The 20,254-nt window shown below is 31.1% G+C and overlaps 2 protein-coding genes across 2 annotated transcripts in view; one reads left to right on the top strand and one right to left on the bottom strand.

Moving 5' to 3' along the window:
* Positions 1-1,091: 1,091 nt before the first annotated feature.
* Positions 1,092-19,556, bottom strand: LOC143080880 (N-terminal EF-hand calcium-binding protein 1-like). The gene is made up of 12 exons (XM_076257021.1): positions 19,416-19,556; positions 15,035-15,059; positions 14,226-14,334; positions 13,744-13,867; positions 13,060-13,196; positions 12,152-12,273; positions 10,193-10,263; positions 8,884-8,937; positions 4,369-4,478; positions 3,964-4,041; positions 3,072-3,157; positions 1,092-2,433 (listed from the first exon to the last, which is right to left on the bottom strand). The coding sequence occupies exons 1-12, from the start codon at positions 19,452-19,454 to the stop codon at positions 2,408-2,410; spliced, it is 981 nt and encodes a 326-aa protein (XP_076113136.1). The 5' UTR covers positions 19,455-19,556; the 3' UTR covers positions 1,092-2,407.
* Positions 19,557-19,631: 75 nt separating this feature from the next.
* The window catches only part of LOC143080875 (MORN repeat-containing protein 1-like), a 47,053-nt gene continuing 46,430 nt past the window's right edge, over positions 19,632-20,254 (top strand). Inside the window, exon 1 of the mRNA XM_076257009.1 lies at positions 19,632-19,758. Coding sequence (XP_076113124.1) covers positions 19,677-19,758 — 82 coding nt within the window. The 5' untranslated portion in view covers positions 19,632-19,676. The remainder of the gene's footprint in view (positions 19,759-20,254) is intronic.

The following is a 20,254-nucleotide window of genomic DNA, read 5'->3' as shown; positions in this document are numbered from 1 at the left end:
TAATGTTTGGGAAAAAACTTTACTGAACAAATTTCAGTCTATATCAAGTAACTTGTAACCTTGACCTCTGATATGGTAACTTGTTTTGCCAATTCAACTGGGATATGAATCAAATCATACCAGGTATTTTTTAAGTCTTGAATTTAAATAACATAGTTACATTAGAAATAAAATTAAATGTTTTGATCATGTTATGGTACTTTTACATGTATAAGGAGATGTATTTCACTTCAATCACATTCCTCTGTTTCAGAATTTGAAGTTGAAAGGTCTAATGATTTTGAATTCAGTCACAGATACCTGATTTGAAAAAGGGGGCTCAAATATGTCAACTTTAGGATTTAGACCTGAAAATAGTCTTTGCATCAACCATATATTGAGCTCCCCTAAATATGCCTCTGAAAATTGACTATATCTTATTGGTGAAAAATAACCAATCCACTATAGAATGGAGGCTTATCCTCAACTGTTACTCATTGAAGCTTAGTAAATTACAGGTGCCATAAGTGCAGCAGCAATGTTAACCTTTCAGGAACACTTATGCGAATTGCTTGTTGGTAGTGTTGTTCATGTTCCTAAATCTCTTGTTTTCAGTGTAGATTATTGTGAAATGTTGGGTTTTTTTTTATATTTAAGGCTATGGCAACGTCTATCTTTCTTACATATGGAAATTTCATTACAAATCACAAATTATAGAGATACATTTGAATCTCCATTAGCAGTGATGCTCAAAATTAGATAAAAACTGGAAATCAATAAACATGAAACATTAAAGTGCAATTTTTAAATGATCAATAGAAAATTGAAAGTCCAAACCCAAAAGCCAGAATTTTTGTGCACTTCCGCCTGGAAAGAAATAGGTTCACCACATAAGTCCTTTAAATCCAACTGGTTGTCATAATCATTTGACAGAAAAATCTGTGCCAAATTGATTATTGCAAAATGAACAAGTGAGAGCAATGTTCAGGAATCAATTGTGCAGTTTGTTGATGAAAAATCCTAATTTTGTTAACTTTTGTATCAATAAGGTCTCTTTATAGGATAATTTATCTTTTTTTTTATTAAGAAAACAATGGCAACATGCACAGACCTTGTATAATTTCTAACTTTATTGCACAAAAAAAACATACATGTATACAAATGTATTATAAAAGTGTCCTCTGATTATCAAATTAAATCAATATGAATATTAAACCTATCATAAGGTGCATTAAGTTGTTGGTGAATATTATGAATACATTAAATACATATTTTAAAATATGTCATATACAACTTATTTTCTTTACTATTAACTATATATAATACTGGTGTTACATTATTGGACAATAAATGCTTCATAACAACAGACAGTCTAAAAAAGTTATTTGTCAGAAATATTACAAATGCAGTAGTCTTTTAGATCACAGTTCAGTAAAACTTTTTTTAGTGTTTTTCAGGTGCAATAAAGACTGGGGACTAAACTGTTATAGGACAAGTTAACACCTTTAAACATAACAAATAATTTAACTTGCAAAAAAAAGAAATGTGTTATAAAAATTTTCATTTAAAATTAGTCAATGGACAACAACACGCAACAAATAAATAAAACAAGTAAAACTTAAATATTTGTCATGACTATACTCTGACATCAGATATTTTAAGACAATGACAAATTTATTTCTGGTTGGTTTTTTTATAGAATCCTGTTGTTTTAATTTTCTTTCAGTATATCTTCATTCTTGAACAATAAGTCACAAATACTCAAAATATCACTTCACTTCCTATCAACATTCACCACTGATTGATCTTTTCACAAGTTTATCATGATATTTTAACTGATTAAATACTTTTACTTTCACTTACATTTTAATGTTGTCAAATCTATTATTGTGACGTAACGTCTTGTTAACCTTTGTAACCCCATATGCACCCCATTTTATGAACTTTAGTTATTTGTTTTCTATGTTTAAATTGTCCTGAAGACTCCACTGTAAGTGGGGAAACATGTAGACCATAATAAAGAATTTTTGTGCAGTAATCTATGATGTTGTTGTCTTTGTGTATCATCATTTTCCTGAGGTTTTAAGACAACAGCAGCATACCTCTGGGTCTCCATCCTGATAACTCTCTACCAGCTTGTACCTGAGAAGGTGTTGGTTCACTCGATGCAACTCTTATTGAATCATTAAAACTTGGTCAAATTATAAGATGTGTTAAAAAAACTCGAGATAATTTGTTCAATAACATATATCAAAGGTGTAAAACATAGGTATAAAACAATAAATAAGATCTAATTAACAATGGTCATATTATGTCTATAAATAACAACAGGTAAGAAATAGGCTATATACTATTAGTATTATTATAAACATGCATATCTATTATATTATGAGCTTCTTAATCTTCTACAGCTGAGTATATCTGTCCATTATGCATTCTTCTTCCACCAAGAAGCTGTAAAACAAATAACAATAATATAATATATATCTAAAACAAAAGTACATTTTCTTAATAGATAAAAGAAGATGTATTATGAGTGCCAATGAGACAACTCTCGACCTAGGTCAAAATTTAGTTGTAAAGTAAACCATTATAGGTCAAAGTACAGTCTTCAACACAGAGCCTTGGCTCACACGGAATCAAGTTTATATTTCTGTGAGGAAATTAAGATTTTTGCACATGTTGTAATACAGATATCTATTTGGCTAAAATACACTATCACATCATATAATGTTTTCTTGAAAGGTGAGATTGTCTTCTTAGGCATCATACATAATATATTTTTTACTAATATCACCACAAAATATTTATGCATACTAATGCAAAAATTGTTGGCTAAAATGTTTTAAAAAACCTAACAAATACAAATTCCTCACAACTGAAATGTACACTATTTATGGTAATTTGTTTAACACAATGTACCAACTCTAATTCATATTATTGAAATCTTAATTGAAAATACAGGGCAGATTGATCAAGTGTATCTGTAAAGTATAAAAGAGTAGGTATTTGCCATGGGATAAATTGTCTCCCACCCACTAACCAATCTGAATCCCGCCTTTTACATGAAGTACAATAATATAAAATCTGACCTGGGAAATCCAGACCCTTGTTGTTGACCGGACCATCAATATACTCTTTCATCTGAACAGAAAACTTGGTCCCATCACTATTGTATCTATAAACAAAATTATTTATCACATTAAATTTAGTAAATTATGCTGTCACAGAGTAAAAACAACCACTACATGCTGACCACTTCAATCTCAGTCAATTAGTCTTTTTGCAAATGTATTGTGTGCTATGATTAAACAATAAATTTAAACAAATAACTGGCTAACTATTTTATTCATTATCATTCATACTCTGTTTGCTTTAATTCACAACAGTAGTCTCCTTTCAGGAAGTTATCTTGTTAAACAATATACATATATATTCCTGAATTGTAGGGTTTAGAACAATGCCAAGTATTATTGAGCAATATCAGATCAAAGCATTACTTTAGAAATTGCATAATATTTAAAAAATGAAATATGGTATTTTAATTAAACATGATATTAATCCTGTTGCATTAAAACATTGTATAAAGTGTCGAAAATGCAGTATATTAATAATTCATAATGTTTGACAGTGACTCAAAATATGATTAAGAGTTGTTCCAGTAAGATTTTAAGTCTGTTGTTTTAGTTTTTTGTGAGTCAGTGTGTTGGTGGTTGGTGTTGTCCTTTGTTGGAGGTTTTCACAATTCCTCTTATCCCTCTTTTTAAATAATTTATATTTTAGATACAATGATACATAGTTTCACACAAAATCTATCAATTGTAGTTTGGACCGATACTCATGTTTTAGCCCCAGATTTTTTAATTTTTTTTAGCAAAGCTATGTGGTTGAAATATCCCTGCATTAATAAGGTATTGGTACATATTGTCCCATTTAGTCTTATTCTTTAAGCTTTCATAATATAACCATAATTTAAATTCTTACTTCTTGAAATTTTCCTCTGAGTCCCATATTTCATACAAAGCAAATGATCCAATGTCCTTATAATATCTAACACATGTGCTACAAAGGAAAATTTATCTTAAATGACTATCATTTATTAATAGCAATTAAAATAAAATTGACGTTTAGCTTTTCAACAAAATTACAAGTTGTTAAAACAGTACACAAATTTGATTTTTAAAACAAATCTTAATTCAATATCAAAATATTGAAAATTGAATTTTGTGGCTGATAAAGAGACTTAAAACATGATTGGTTAGACATTAAATTGAGGCAAGTGTAGGTAAAATTATAAAAATAAAAGTTACAAAAAAATACAAAATTCCAGGACTAAAGAGATATTCAGTTATTTACAGAAATTATGAATTTTATAAACCAGATTTTTACCTGAGACATCCCTCTGCATTATTAGCTCCCTCTATGTAAGTTCTCATAGCCTTTCTGAACACCTCTTTACTATCTCCTTTAATATTTGTCTCAAATTCCACCAAGTAGTACTGTAATCATATATATCAATTATCTCCCCTTGAATTATGGCAAATGTAAGTAATACTGTATTCAAAAATATCAATAATCTCCTTTGAATTATGGCAAATGTAAGTAATACTGTAATCAAAAATATCAATTATCTCCTCTTGAATTATGGCAAATGTAAGTAATACTGTAATCAAAAATATCAATTATCTCCTCTTGAATTATGGCAAATGTAATACTGTAATCAACAAATATCAATTATCTTCCCTTGAAATATGGCAAATGTAATACTGTAATCAAAAATATCAATCATCTCTTCTTGAATTATGGCAAATGTAATACTGTAATAAAAAAAAAACAATTATCTCCCATTGAATTATGGCAAAGGGTGCTATAAACAGTTTCGTATAAAAAACTAGGGGTTATTCCCCAACTAAAAATAGACATGGAGGGAAGTCCCTTTTTATCAACACAATTGGTGAAAAAGTATCATGTTTTTTGTATTTGGTTGTAAAGATATGTTAATTAACTTCAATTAAAACAGGTTAGATGATTAAAATAATTTAAAAAATTAGATTAAATATTCATGTTTTGAGGGGAGACAACACTGTAAACAGTCTGTTTTTTTGGCAGTGAAAATTCATAACTTATTTGCAGCCACTGTAGCTCTTTTCGGAGCAGGCGAACGTACCCTGAAGCATGAATTTTTTGAAAGACCAGGTAAAAATCTAAGAAATTCATACAACTTTGATAATGAAAAATGTGCAGGTATCATGTCTTCAGGGGTGTGCACATGACCTGATTTCAGGTTTTTTAAGCTTAAATTAGGCAATGTTTTTCCCAGTTTCTCTGGATAAAACTTTTTTATACTATTAAAAGTACACTTTTTTTTTATTCCATTATAAACTAGAGAACATTCTGATTCCAGTGATATACAGGTATCTTTATTAATCAGTCCACCACTAAGGGTCACTTATACATGCTCCCTCAAAATATGACGTCATAGAAAAAAACTGTTGATTGCACCCAAATGTAAGTAATACTGTAATAAAAAATATCAATTATCTCCTCTTGAATTATGGCAAATGAAATACTGTAATCAACAAATATCAATTATCTCCTCTTGAATTATGGCAAATGTAAGTAATACTGTAATCAAAAATATCAATTATCTCCTCTTGAATTATGGCAAATGTAATACTGAAATCAAAAATATCAATTATCTCCCCTTGAATTATGGCAAATGTAATACTGTAATCAACAAATATCAATTATCTCCCCTTGAAATATTGCAAATGTAAGTAATACTGTATTCAAAAATATATATTATCTCCTCTTGAATTATGGCAAATGTAAGTAATACTGTAATCAAAAATATCAATTATCTCCTCTTGAATTATGGCAAATGTAAGTAATACTGTAATCAAAAATATCAATTATCTCCTCTTGAATTATGGCAAATGTAATACCGTATTCAAAAATATCAATTATCTCCCCTTGAATTATGGCAAATGTAATACTGTAATCAACAAATATCAATTATCTCCTCTTGAATTATGGCGAATGTAAGTAATACCGTAATCAAAAATATCAATTATCTCCTCTTGAATTATGGCAAATGTAATACTGTAATCAAAAATATCAATTATCTCCCCTTGAATTATGGCAAATGTAATACTGTAATCAACAAATATCAATTATCTCCCCTTGAATTATGGCAAATGTAAGTAATACTGTATTCAAAAATATCAATTATCTCCCCTTTAATTATGGCAAATATAATACTGTAATCAACAGATATCAATTATCTCCCCTTGAAATATTACAAATGTAAGTAATACTGTTATCAAAAATATATATTATCTCCTCTTGAATTATGGCAAGTATAATACTGAAATAAACTAGAGGCTCTAAAGAGCCTGTGTCGCTCACCTTGGTCTATGTGAATATTAAACAAAGGACGCAGATGGATTCATGACAAAATTTTGTTTTGGTGATGGTGATGTGTTTGTACATCTTACTTTACTGAACATTCTTGCTGCTTACAATTATCTCTATCTATAATGAACTTGGCCCAGTAGTTTCAGAGGAGAAGATTATTGTAAAAGATTACTAAGATTTACGAAAAATGGTTAAAAATTGACTATAAAGGGCAATAACTCCTAAATGTTGACTTATTTGTAAATCTTACTATGCTGAACATTATTGCTGTTTACAGTTTATCTCTATCTATAATAATATTCAAGATAATAACCAAAAACAGCAAAAATTCCCTAAAATCACCAATTCAGGGGCAGCAACCCAACAACGGGTTGTCCGATTCATCTAAAAATTTCAGGGCAGATAGATCTTGACCTGATAAACAATTTTATCCATGTCAGATTTGCTCTAAATGCTTTGGTTTTTGAGTTATAAGCCGAAAACTGCATTTTACCCCTATGTTCTATTTTTAGCCATGGCAGCCATCTTGGTTGGTTGGCCTGGTCACGCCACACATTTTTTAAACTAGATACCCCAATGATGATTGTGGCCAAGTTTGGTTTAATTTGGCCCAGTAGTTTCAGAGGAGAAGATTTTTGTAAAAGTTAACGACGACTCCGACGACGGACGACGGACGCCAAGTGATGAGAAAAGCTTACTTGGCCCTTCGAGCCAGGTGAGCTAAAAATATCAATTATCTCCTCTTGAATTATGGCAAATGTAATACAGTAATCAAAAATATATATTATCTCCCCTTGAATTATGGCAAATGTCATTTTTTTTCTCTCCTCTTATATTTTTTCTCTATCTTTTTATAGGTCTTGAAGAAATATCAAAAGCTTGTACACATTCCTTGATAATAATACAATATCAGAAATGTATTTCTTTTTTAAACCTGTCAAACTATCTAGTTTGCAATACTTGTTCAGGGGCTGATCCAGGGCTTCCAAAACGGTCATATATTCCGGTCATTTGTATAATGTCCGGTAAAAGACCGGCTGGTCAAAGCATGAAACGGTCATATACTTTTTAGTTTTCAAGGCTTTTTCGGTCATTTTTACATAATTCACGTTCTTTTTTACCCAACCTTATGCCTTTAACATCATCACATTTCCGGTCATAAATGTGACATGATGATTAATTACTATCAAAACAACACCTACTTCAATACTTTCTAATTTTAATCAAGGCTAATTAGTAGTTGGACAGCTGAAATCTACCTGTTCAGGTGACAGGTGATCTATGTTCAGTACCGGACATCGTATAAATTGATCGGTTTATTCACAATTTTTTTCTTACTTTTCAGCGGTTTGTTTCTAATTGATTTAGTCCAAAAGATTAAAATTATTAGAAATTAGTTTATCAACATGATTTGATGAAAAATTTAAAAAGGTTTTAAATGAAAAATCGTCAGAACTACGTCGTATGAACTAGAACACGTGCGCATGTGCACAGGTGGGAAATTTAATTATGCATCCTACATTTCTTCAAAAATGCTAAAATTATCATTGAAACATGTATCTAACGTTCGTTTCAAGTATTTTGATGAAGAAATAACGTGGAAAGACCTTCTTCACTCAGTCGTGCTTTGTAAACGTACACGGATTTTACGTATCCGTTTATGGTCCATGTTTTACCATTGTCAAGTCAACATCCGGTTGACCTCTCCAGTTAGAACAATGTGAAACGAAAGTAAAGTTTTTGACAATGTCATTTTGCACAAATAAAAAGTCTAAGGCAGATATGAGCACGCTGATGTGCACACTTTGAATGATGAACTGCCAATTAACAGTTACATCCGTACATCAAATTCATATCATATCAAAGTAAAGTTTAAAATCGTTTTTTTTAATGTTATGTCAATCATTGGAATGGCCATCTGATTACCATAATTGCCTTTTGTGACTAAGTCTTAAGGGATTAAAATCGGGATCAGATATGAAATGTCCGGCTGGCTCAAATATTTTTTGGAAGCCTTGGGCTGATCCAGCCATTTTAAAAAGGAGGGGTTCCCAACCCAGGACAAAAGGGGGGGTTTCCCAACCCAGGATAAAGGGAGGGGGGGTTCCCAACCCAGGACAAAAGGGGGGGTGGGTTTCCAACTATAAGTCCCTTTTCAAATGCATTGATCATCCAAAAAAAAAGGGGGGGCTCCAACCCCCGGGAACCCTCCCCCAGGATCCGCCACTGCTTGTTTCTTTTATATTTTTTTAGAATTCTCTCAGAGGACTTTTATTTTTTGTGTCTTTGGGTTGCTGTTTAATCATAATACATACAAATTCTCCCTTAGGTAAATCTATTAACCAAGCCAAACTAAGAAAATATGAAATAAGTAAAAGATAAAAACTTAAATTTTCATTCAGTGTATTTGAAAATAAACCCAAGCAGTCTAGCTATATGAAAAGCCATTGTAAATATAATCAGCTGTTTTCATTATGTATTTCTTACCTTATCTGACGCAAAAGCTTCTAGATCTTCATCCACAAAGCCATCAGTGTTTACCTGAAAAAAATGTAAATAAATTGTTTATTTAAATAATATTTTTGAAATACTGCATTCAAAATTCCAAATCTATAAATCAAAAGTTCCATAATTTAAATTAACATTATATCATATAAATATCTACTGTTAACTAGAAGAAAACAGTGTCAGGTTAAACACAATTTCAATGTATTTGATTGAAGGAAGTAGTGAACTAATATATATCTACTAGTGTTGTCAAATCTTTCACTTCTGCCTAACTGGTTACTCCGATAATCGTTCGACTGATTAACCGGTTAACCGGTAGTTAAGTTGATATTTGAAGGCTTTATCTATAGTACACTACACATAGATATAAGAATATGTGGTATGAGTGTCAATGTAAAAACCTTCCATCCAAGTCATACATTTATGTTTTTCAACTACGACTAATTGAAGTTTTTCCTTTGGTATTATAAGGCTTGTCTGTGAAGATTCCTGGCGAAGTTTGACTTTTAATAATAAAATACACCATATCAACTATGGCGTTCGTACTAACTTCAGATTGAAAAATAAAAAAAATCCTTGATCTCGCAGAATTTGATATGTGCGAAGCCGATGATTCTTTCATTTTCTCTTGTTGTCTCAGAAAACAATGTATACATTGATTACATTCACATTGGTTTGTATTGCACAATTTTTGAGTTAGCATTTCATTAAAGTATGACAAAGTCTTGCACCAAGGAGAATACATTCAGATATAGGTCTACACAATTTATAAGAACAAAAATGAAATAATGAAGTAAATCATAAAATTTAATCGCATTACTGATTTAAAGTTACTGTTAAAAAAACATGTATATTAATAATGTTTCCTTAAGATCTTGCCCCGAGCGGAGAGACAAGTTCTAATTAATTTCATATTTTTGGATTAACAATAGCAATCAATATACTGGAAAATTGATCTGTCAAATTAATTGTCACGACGACAACTTTTAAAGAAAACATAACTATTTAATGATTTCAATACAAATTTATATCAAATCTATCAAAATTGAAAAAAAGTCCAGTTAACCGGTTAGCGTTTTTGATATTCGGTATTCGGTCGTTTGAACAGTTAATCGGTTAACCGTTGACAACACTAATTTTACAGATATTCAAAATTACTGTTAAAACACTGTAAAACTAAAATAAAAATTGTTTTTGATGCTCACAAGTAAAAACTTCATAACATCAGTAAATATTCAATAAAAAAATAATATTTTGCTTGTTTTTGTACAATTCTGAGACTACTTACACCATGTTCTAGTCTGTCCAGTAAAGTTGAAAGTCTGTCCACCTGGGCAGTCAAGGTTGTAGACATTGTTCCTAAAATGAAAACAGAGAAACTTATAAATAAAGAACAATAAGGAAAATAATAGGATATTATAAATGTAAATTATATACTTTTATATCCACAAATCGATCATTATTTCTATTATTAATTAAATATTTTTTTATTGGAATTTGAAGTTTTGAAATAAACCATACAAATAGTCAAAGACACGATGTATAAGACATTTTCATTCCAGAAATAGAATAACTAGAATAATTCAAATTTAGTGCTTAATGTTGTAAGCATTATGGCATAGACAGTGTGATGCCAACATGGGTCATTTGTATAACCATGTCAGTTATCCCGTGTGATGAATGCCTATGATAAGCAAAATCAGATAAAATTGTCAGTGAATTCAATATTTTATTAAAGACATCATGGATAACATACCAAATTAAATTTTTTACTGAGTTGGAATTTCTTCTTTTGTTCATGAAGGTACACTAGTAGTTGAACCTATTTTTATAACAGATTCATACACTGTGCTTACACAGTTTTTCAGAATATTTTTGTCAAATTTTTGTTATAAAAAAAATAATTCAATAATGCATAAAGCATGTTTGATAGCATCAACAATATATCTCTAAGATAATCTATATCTTTAATTTCCCACAGTTTGTCAGCAATTGGTAAACTTTGTGATTTTTAATAATTCATCCCCCCTTTTTCCTCTCAACACCAAACATAAAGGCCACAATAGTGCCAGGTATAATCCTGATAATCAATGCTGTATATAGTTAGTAACGACCAGCATTTCAGTTAATAATAGGGATGGCAACGAGTACTCGAGTACTGTTTTAGTACTCGGATACTCGTTTGCTGTCATACATCTTGAGATATTTCTCTTCACATTTCCACTCACTTTAGTTCAGATGAAATATCCCCTTCGTTAGTTACTATTTGTTATAGTAGTACCATCAACATCCTTTTCTTCCGAGTGAATGTTTTCAAATGCACTACTTGAAACAAAAAATAGAAAGTCAAACAGTCTTTCGTCTGACGTTGTTGACCAGATCATATTTCTTAATAACTTCGATGAACCCTACGCAACCGATTAGAGACATATGAACGGTGGTTATACACGGATCAACACTTTCATGGATTAATAATTAACTCATCACGAGTGTAAAACTTACCTTTGTTCGTTAATCAAGACTTCTATATAAACGTGATTGGTATGAAATGTATATCTAAATTAATTTAATTACTCTGTGTTTGAAACTTAACTAAAGATAGGCGAAAGTACGAAATCAACTTTCAAACCTTATACAAAAATAAACTGACAATGTCATGGCTAAAAAAAGGAAAATAAGACAAACGATAGTGCAAAAAAAACACACACAGAAAAAGTAAGACTTCAGCGACACGAAAAAAGCACAAAAAATTTGAAGTCTAATACTGTTGTTGACAAATTAATGGACAAGTCGTAATATAAAAAATACTGACTCCTCAGGAACAGGTGATAATAATGTAGTCTTCTTTGTCAGACTTTGTATGCAAATATTTTTAATTTTATTAGAATTTTGTTCATTCACATTATTGTATTATATGTCTCTGGGTTCATGAACACGTAAACAAACAATAATTGCTATTATGATAGGTTATTTGTAGAAAAGGCGGTCGGTAATTCATTGTTTAATTGAATAGCAAGCTACGTTTGTAATTAATTTGTCTTAATATGTTTATAAAAGGTAATAACAAAAACACTGCATTCCACCTAAAATCTAAACTTTTCAATAGACGTTTAAGATTTATCCCAGTACTTGGGAGTACTCGAGTATCATGACCGAGTATCCGAGTATTAAATTTCAGATATTTTGACATCCCTAGTTAAAAATAAATACTTGGAGAGAAAATTGTTGATATTAGACTTTCATTTACCATCAAAAATACTGTTTTGTGACTGGTTACTGGCTTGACGTTTAGCACGTCTTCCCACACGTCCTGGTGTTACATCTGACTTCTTCAGGACGTCAGACGCTTCAACTGGTTTAGTATCACCACTACAATTAAACAAATGTGTTTTAGATTTAAAGAGTTTTCTAAGCATTGTTTCAATAAATCTTCATATATGTTTAGTAACAGATATATTCATAATGATTTCATTTATTTTTAGTGTAAATTAATAATTGGAAACCATCATAAGTAGATTCAATTGCTCTGCCTTACTAGGGGTAGTTTAATGGCCTTGACTAACCTCGATGGTCTTGCACTGTCAGTGCATCAGACATTGAATTGGAATAAAATTTCAGAATAAAGAAAATAAAAGCCATTATTGCTATTTTGTGCATTTTTCCTTTGATTTTTTTTTTTGTGATAATTTTTCATATCATGCTACTCGCTTGAGATGGAAAATAATCACTAGAAACTAAGGAGGCATGTGGCATTGATAATGAAATTGACAATGAAATTGACAATGAAATTGACAATGTCGTCATAGGTAAAATAGGGATAAACAGATTATCATTGGTCATGCATCTCAACTTGATTGCTTTTCTCGCTTTCGCTGTACCGGCTGAAGTGAGAAATTTAATTTCATTGAGATGATCAATGATAATTTATAAATACAGTCTTATTTTCTGTGCAATAGTACTGACACTAATTTGATCATAACAATATATGCAAAAGATATGCTTTCCTCAGAAAGAAAGAAATCTGATACCAAAATATGTAATTTTATCAATTATACTTGATGGCATAAGTCTAACTGACTTCAAAACAGACCATGAAGTTTTTAAAAATGTAGACCTATACATTTCTAAACCTTGGTGCTAAGCATTATCACATACCTTTCCTCCTTAGCTAGTTCATCCATTCCTTCTGATGCAGATTCTAGAGGTAACTGTAATGCTGACACCTGATTGGTCACTTCCTTCATCAGAAAACGTTTGATGAACTTATACATCCTGGTCTCTGCTGGATATGTCTGTTGACAAGAATAATAAAAATATATATCATTCAGTGTCAAGCCTAGACAGCTTGATTATGCTTATTGTTGAAAACTTTTGCATAGATTTTTTAAACAGCAAAATTGAATGAGAGCTTGAAAATCAAAAGCCATGATAACCTTTTTACGTAATTCTGTATTTGCAAGTATTATTCAAGTATGATAAATAGATTTCGACTTGAAAAATAGGACATAAAGATAGACCATCATAATGAATATCTATGGTTATTCATAAGGTATGTTTTTTGGCAAAATTTAAAATACTGGAACTTTCAAGATCCAACGAATAGCAATGACAGTAGGTCTAACATATTCTGATTTTGTGAAGTCTGTCTATGCTTTGCACTAGGCTGACACACTCTGCTGGATTTTTAATGCTCATGAAGAAAAAAAAACGTCACCCTATCCATGCATATAATGTGGTTTAAAAACCCATATAAATGCTTTGCTATTACTACTAAATATTGTAAATATAGACAGAAATTTATAATATTGAAGTCTAATACTCTATGATTTGATCCATTACCTTAGCTGTGGTATGTAAAGCAGTATTAATCTTGGTATGAAGATCCTCCACTACGTCATAGATTTGTTTAAATTCTCCCAAATGTTGGGAGAAAAACTGACATAGCTCACCAGGATCTATGTAACTGAAAATAAAATATCTTTAAAGTTAGTTCTGAAAGAAACATATTAATTTTCCTTATACTCTGCATCATTAACTTCTTGCCCAGCTATGGGCTCATTTTATGTCTATGAATGTTTATATTTGTTAGAGTTCACGTACACAATGAGCATATAAATATGCTGAGAACATTAATAGTATTTCAATTGCTGTTTTCTGTTTTAAAATGTCCATGTAAGCAAATATTGTAATTTGATAATAAAACTTTGTTTTGAGCTTTCATATTTTGGCTTAAGATCAACCTAATTCTTACTACAGCTGGCCGTCCCTTACTGCTAACTTTACAATCACATTTAAGAGTCAAATATGTTTACATAACTTACTTGGTATTATGTGTGTCAATCTGCTTGAACAAAGTTTCCAATTCCTCTTTCCCCATGACACCATCAGCAAAGAAGGAGACAAACTCCTCCCATGATATCTGTCCATTATCTAGAACAACCAATCAGATTAATGAATGACAAATCACTTTACATGACACCATCAGCAAAGAAGGAGACAAACTCCTCCCATGATATCTGTCCATTATCTATAACAACCTATCAGATTAATGAATGGCAAATCACTTTACATGACACCATCAGCAAAGAAGGAGACAAACTCCTCCCATGATATTTGTCCATTATCTATAACAACCAATCAGATTAATGAATGACAAATCACTTTACATGACACCATCAGTGTAGAAGGAGACAAACTCCTCCCATGATATCTGTCCATTATCTAGAACAACCAATCAGATTAATAAATGACAAATCGCTTTACACGATAGAAGACAATGTCCTATAATTGGCAATATAAAATAGATAAAAAATAATGTTAAGTTCTGTACTGATCTTTCAAACTCTTTATTTTGTAAAATTGAATATGGACCAAATTAGAAATGATACTACGTTTTGAAAATGTCATTGTTTCGGTTATTTCTTTAATAACAGAAAGTCCAGTTGAAATAAACTTGAGATTACAGAAGTTTAACTTTTAAAATGGTTTAATTCTCTAGTAACGAATATCTTTGTAACAATTTTAATAATACTAAGGTGAAGGTATGAAAATTTTGTGCAATTAATTACCAAAAAAAAAATGACCACTTTAATTTCATATTTTCAAGTATGAGGTTGTAACCTTTACTTACCTTTTTTGTCTGCCCTTCGAAACACCTGATAAAAAAGAGGAAAAAAATGTTTATTATATTTGTAATATAGTGCATCTGTCCTTAGTTTGTAACTTTCGAAATAGACTTTACTCAAACCTGCCTTTTAGTCTACTATACCAAAACACTACCATTTTCTACTGTCTATTCAATGGACCCTTAAAACAGCAAACAATTCGCCGATATGTTTTCCATATGCAAAGTGAACTCAGCGTAACCTTTCTCGTAAAAATCTGGTGATCGCAATAGGCATGGATCTGTCAGTGAAATAAACTATTATCTAATTGCATATGTTATACACGTGCTCAATATCTATGCTTCTTTGTTATGCTTATTGTTCAGTGTGAGCCAAGGCTCTGTGTTGAAGGCCGTACATAAACCTATAATGGCTTACTTTTATAAATTGTTATTTGGATGGAAAGTTTTCTCATTGGCACTCATACCACATCTTCCTATATCTATTCTTTGTTGATTGTTTACTATAAGGTGACAATAGGTAAACTACGGCTTCATACTCGACAATAAATTACCTGGTGTATTTTCTCATTTTAACAGACAGAGACAAGAAAAAAAATTATGATTATACGATATGAATGTGTAAAAAATGATAAAATCCTGCACAAAAGAATCAATTTATGATATACATGCATTGGTTGAAGAATTAGATAATATTATTTCTCACCAGTCATATGACTTTAAATTAGAAAGATCCTATCATTCGGAAAATGTGTACTAAGTTTCAAGTCAATTGAACTCCAACTTTATCAAAACTAGCACTACCTTGACCAAAAACCTTATTCTCCACACTTACTATCATTTTCTATGTTCAGTGCACCACGAAATTAGCACAAAAAATCTCTAATTTGGCATTAAAATTAGAAAGATCATATCATAGGAAACATGTTGCTAAGCTTCAAGTTGATTGGACTTCAACTTCATCCTAATCTACCTTGACCAAAAACTTTAACCTGAAGCAGGACAGAAAGACGAAAGGAAGAGAGGACAGACAAATGGACTCACAGACCAAAATAACATAATGCTCCTAGAGCATAAAAGAATAACTTACGGCAGATTTTACAATAAGAAGGAATTATTGTTTTTTGTATCCATCAAAAAAGCAATTGCTGAAACTGTGAAACAGACTGTGTAATGGAGTAATGCATTATGTTATTGAATAAAATGTGTCTTTCTGAGTAAATAAAAATAAAAATTACTCTGTGTTTGTGTTTTATGTTAGAATTAGAGGGTTTTCAATTTCAAAATATTGGACATGGAATAGACATCATGACCTACTTTACTGACATCCAGCTTATTTGGAGTGGAATTTTGAAGTATTATTTATAAGTGGAGCCTAATAACATGGACTTATATTTTAATAAAAAGTCTTCTTTTGTGTTTTAATCATAACTTTAAGGCAGATTTTTATTGGTAAAGGCTAAAAAAGGTAATTTAATAATATTGTTGCTAACGTCACGTCTTTTCCGTCCATTGTGGTATGTCACGATCGCAATTTTCTTGTTAGTTCTCAGACAGCCCATTGTAGTTATTTTTATCCCGGGTTTTATAAATAATTGAAAATAGCAATCATATTAAATTTGGATGACGTAAGGGGGTCAAAGGACTTGAGGAATCAATATCATTGGCTGTTTTATTTTTTGCGAACGTTACTGTTCGAGGTTTCCGTCCAAATCAGTGTCACGTGAGCAACATATATTTATATCTGTAACTCTCCTGTATAGGAGTTACGATATCGCCCTTTGCAGAAATAGATTCGGAGTCAGTTCCTTCACATGATGGGGAAGCAAAGAAGGTAAGTTGTATGTAATATCGTTACAAGAGGACCTTAAATGTATTCCGTCCATCAAAAAGACGTTCACAACAAAACATAATGTCATGATAGTAGATGTTGCTAATGTTACTATTACGAATTGGTTTCTTGTGTATTCATTTGATATAAAGTACACCTGCAAATGACATTCTGTATATTTAGAAATTCGAAACCAGACTGTACAATTTTATTACTCCAGGCATATATTAAACATCACTGTGTGCATACATTTTAACTTTTAAAGATGTTGTTGCTCATGTGACATGTCCAAATGTCGCTAACGTTACTCATTTTTGTCTCCGTCACATTAGCAACATGAAAGTAGGAGACAGAACACAATACTGTAAAATCTGCCTTACATGTACCAGTAAATAAAATACACTTGTATAGGTATAATTACCCTAACTGATATATATATTGACATATAAACAATGAGGAGCAAGCGTGGAGAACTAATTTTAATTAGATTGAGTTAAATTGTCCTTTAAAACTTCTATTAACCCCCAATTAATTTAGATATCATAGCTAATTTAGTTGTTTTTTTTTGGTTTATTATACATTTGTATAAACCTTCCCATTGTACAGAATTTATCATGTTGGTAACTGCTCCTGGTGTTCTGTCTTTATAATCATTATAATAAACATTATAAATCTGGCAGCTTTATGCTAAATCTGCTCAAAATCTGCTCAATCTGAGTTATGCTTTTTGAAAGGATCCCAGACAGGGAAGAGTATTTGGCTACTGGTTGGACAAGTGAGGTGTATGTGAGGTTTTTAACCTAACTTACATGTATGCAATGTTTAAAGTTTCTATAAAGAAAATCTAAGGTTTTATTTGCCTTATATGTATTCCCCAGTCAAGATCATGGTTTTTACTGATTCTAAAACTAATGCTAGTAGTTTTGTAACATGGTTGATTCATATCCATTTTGATTTTTAACTGAGACGTTTTATACCTGGTGTAACTATAACATCATCAGACTAAACACAAGAAACATGAAAGAAACAACTGATGATAGAAAAAAAGAACTAAGCAACATAGATGAGTGGTGTCAAGTATTGGAGACATAAATGCATCAGGCAGAAGACTAAACACGTTGATAAAGACATCTACATGATGTATTTAAATTCTTCTGTTCTATCTGTATGTGTGCAAAACTGTACTTGTAAGTGTAAAATTATGTGCAATCAATTATTTAATAAATAAATTTATATAAAATATTATAATTTAATTTTGGATGTAACACTTCTTCTGATTGCCTGCCGTTGTTATGTTTTTCAGCTAATAGAGAGAATTTTGTCATGTGACCCTGATGTCATCAATGTTTTTTCATGGTTTACCCCGGTTTAAAATGGAATTTAGAATTAAATTATAAGAAATGACTGTAATATTTTTTCTGTCTATTAGAAATAACATATTAAAAATGTGGTGCACACTTTAAAATAACATGCTAAGCAGGTTATTCGGTGTGCGCCACATTTTTAATGTTATTTATTCACAGACAGAAAAAATATTAGTCATTCCTTAAATATACATCAACAAGTCTTTTTATTATTTTTAATCTTAACATTTTTAATGAATGTTTTTCTGTAATCTTCAACTCATATTATAATATATAGTTAGAGGGTTACAAAACATCTGACCTAGTTAGTTATGAATCGATTAGGTACTAATTGACCATGTTAAGAAACAACCTGCACCCTGTAAAACATGAGTATGCAATTACAATGAAAAATAAAAAGCAGGCGGGGTCAATTTTTATAAAAGCTGTTATAAAATAAATTTTTCCAGATTAAAATTCATTTCCCAGTCCTGTTCCCATTAAGGTTCATGTGGACCCTATGGTTAAAATGGCTGTATTTTCACCTCAAAATTTACTCTGAGTAAAGACAAACCTGCGCATCTGTAAAAAATTTCAGGCATAGCATGCCCTAGATAAATGAATTTTAAATATGTTTTATGTTTTAGAAAAGTAAAAACTTACCAGGATTTTGCCGTGCACTTTTTTTCATTTCTCCAGAAGGTGCCAAAATAAACTAAGTTGGGAAACAGGTTTGAGAACTTCCCCACAGGTAAAAATTAAAGTGAGCATTTTTAATTGACATGGACATTTGATGGACAATAGATACCTGCCAATAATTGGTTATTTAAAATGTGTACCTGAGTGGACCATATCAAGGTAAACTCAACTGTTTGTTAATTTCATCATCTTCTGCAGAGAAGAAAAAAAGTGTATGGCAAAATCCAGTTGAGTTATGAATTTTCTAAATCATACAATGCATTTGAATTCTATTTATCTATGGCATGCTATGCCTTAAAACTTTTCCAGATGCACAGGTTTGCCTGTACTGATAGAAAATTTTGAGGTGAAAATACGTCCATTTTAGCCATAGCGTCCACATGAACCTTAAAACTAATAAAAGTAAACAATAATAAATGACATGGGGAATTTAGGTCCTAGCATTTCTTTCTTCCATTAGTATTATTAGGCATGAAATTATTAAAGGCGTTATAAATTTATGATAAATTCATACATCAAGAAATATTGAGCTTTGATTTTCCTGATTAGCCATCTTCTATTTTCTTGTTTTTTCTTCTGAGAGGGCTGATCAATGTCAAGGGGAGCGAAACGACTACAACACCAATCTATTCAGATATGTCCAAATACCATCATTTTTTTTATCATTACACGGTATTTAGATATACCACTTTAAGTTTCTCGGAACGTACTTGGATCCTTCTTACCGTCAGGAGATGACGATTGAATTCCGAGTAGTGTTGTCAAAGAAAACAACATGGCGACACAAGTACCACCAGCGCGAGCACTTTTTAGAAGTCATACATATTTTGGAGAAAAGCACAAAGCACTCAGAAATGGTTTGTTGATACAACTTATCGACTTATATTTGTCTATTTGTTTGGTTAAACGTACCAACACTTTTCATACTCGACATGGCCCGTCATAGGCTTTAATTTTTAAATAGTCATCGTTTACATATCATATTCATAATAAAAAAAAACTTTTGTCAATCATTGTGACCATAATAACGTTTATTCATATATGTATTTGATTGTTCTTCACAGATGATTTGCATTATTTTTAAATTGGATTCATGTAAGCTAAGACTACTAAGCACCTGACTATACACCTTATCGCTATTTGTCCGCCATTGCTGGAAATCACACAGGTTCCCGTAAAATTTTGACGTCATAAAACAAAATGTCTGACGCCACAATGGAAAAGTGATTGTTGTTGACGTCAAAAGTTCAAGCGGACGGGTCAGCCGGGAATAGCGATAAGGTGTATTTGATCTACCCCCTAAATTGTTATTTTGCTTGGTTTGTAAAATATGTTTTACCTTGTACTCTACAT

Source organism: Mytilus galloprovincialis, chromosome 6 (assembly GCF_965363235.1).
Source record: "Mytilus galloprovincialis chromosome 6, xbMytGall1.hap1.1, whole genome shotgun sequence".
NCBI lineage: Eukaryota > Metazoa > Mollusca > Bivalvia > Mytilida > Mytilidae > Mytilus > Mytilus galloprovincialis.
The sequence above is the reverse complement of the archived record's forward strand: the minus strand, read 5'-3'. Positions and strand labels throughout refer to the sequence as shown.

Bases quoted from the DNA above. Each gene is read 5' to 3' on its own strand.
- LOC143080880 (XM_076257021.1), bottom strand. From the start codon at position 19,454: ATGGCTAATCAGGAAAATCAAAGCTCAATATTTCTTGAT. The intron at 13,868-14,225 runs GTAAGTTATGTA...TTTTATTTTCAG, and splicing joins ATTGACACACATAATACCAA to TTACATAGATCCTGGTGAGC. The intron at 12,274-13,059 runs GTATGTGATAAT...GTTTAATTGTAG, and splicing joins GAACTAGCTAAGGAGGAAAG to TGGTGATACTAAACCAGTTG.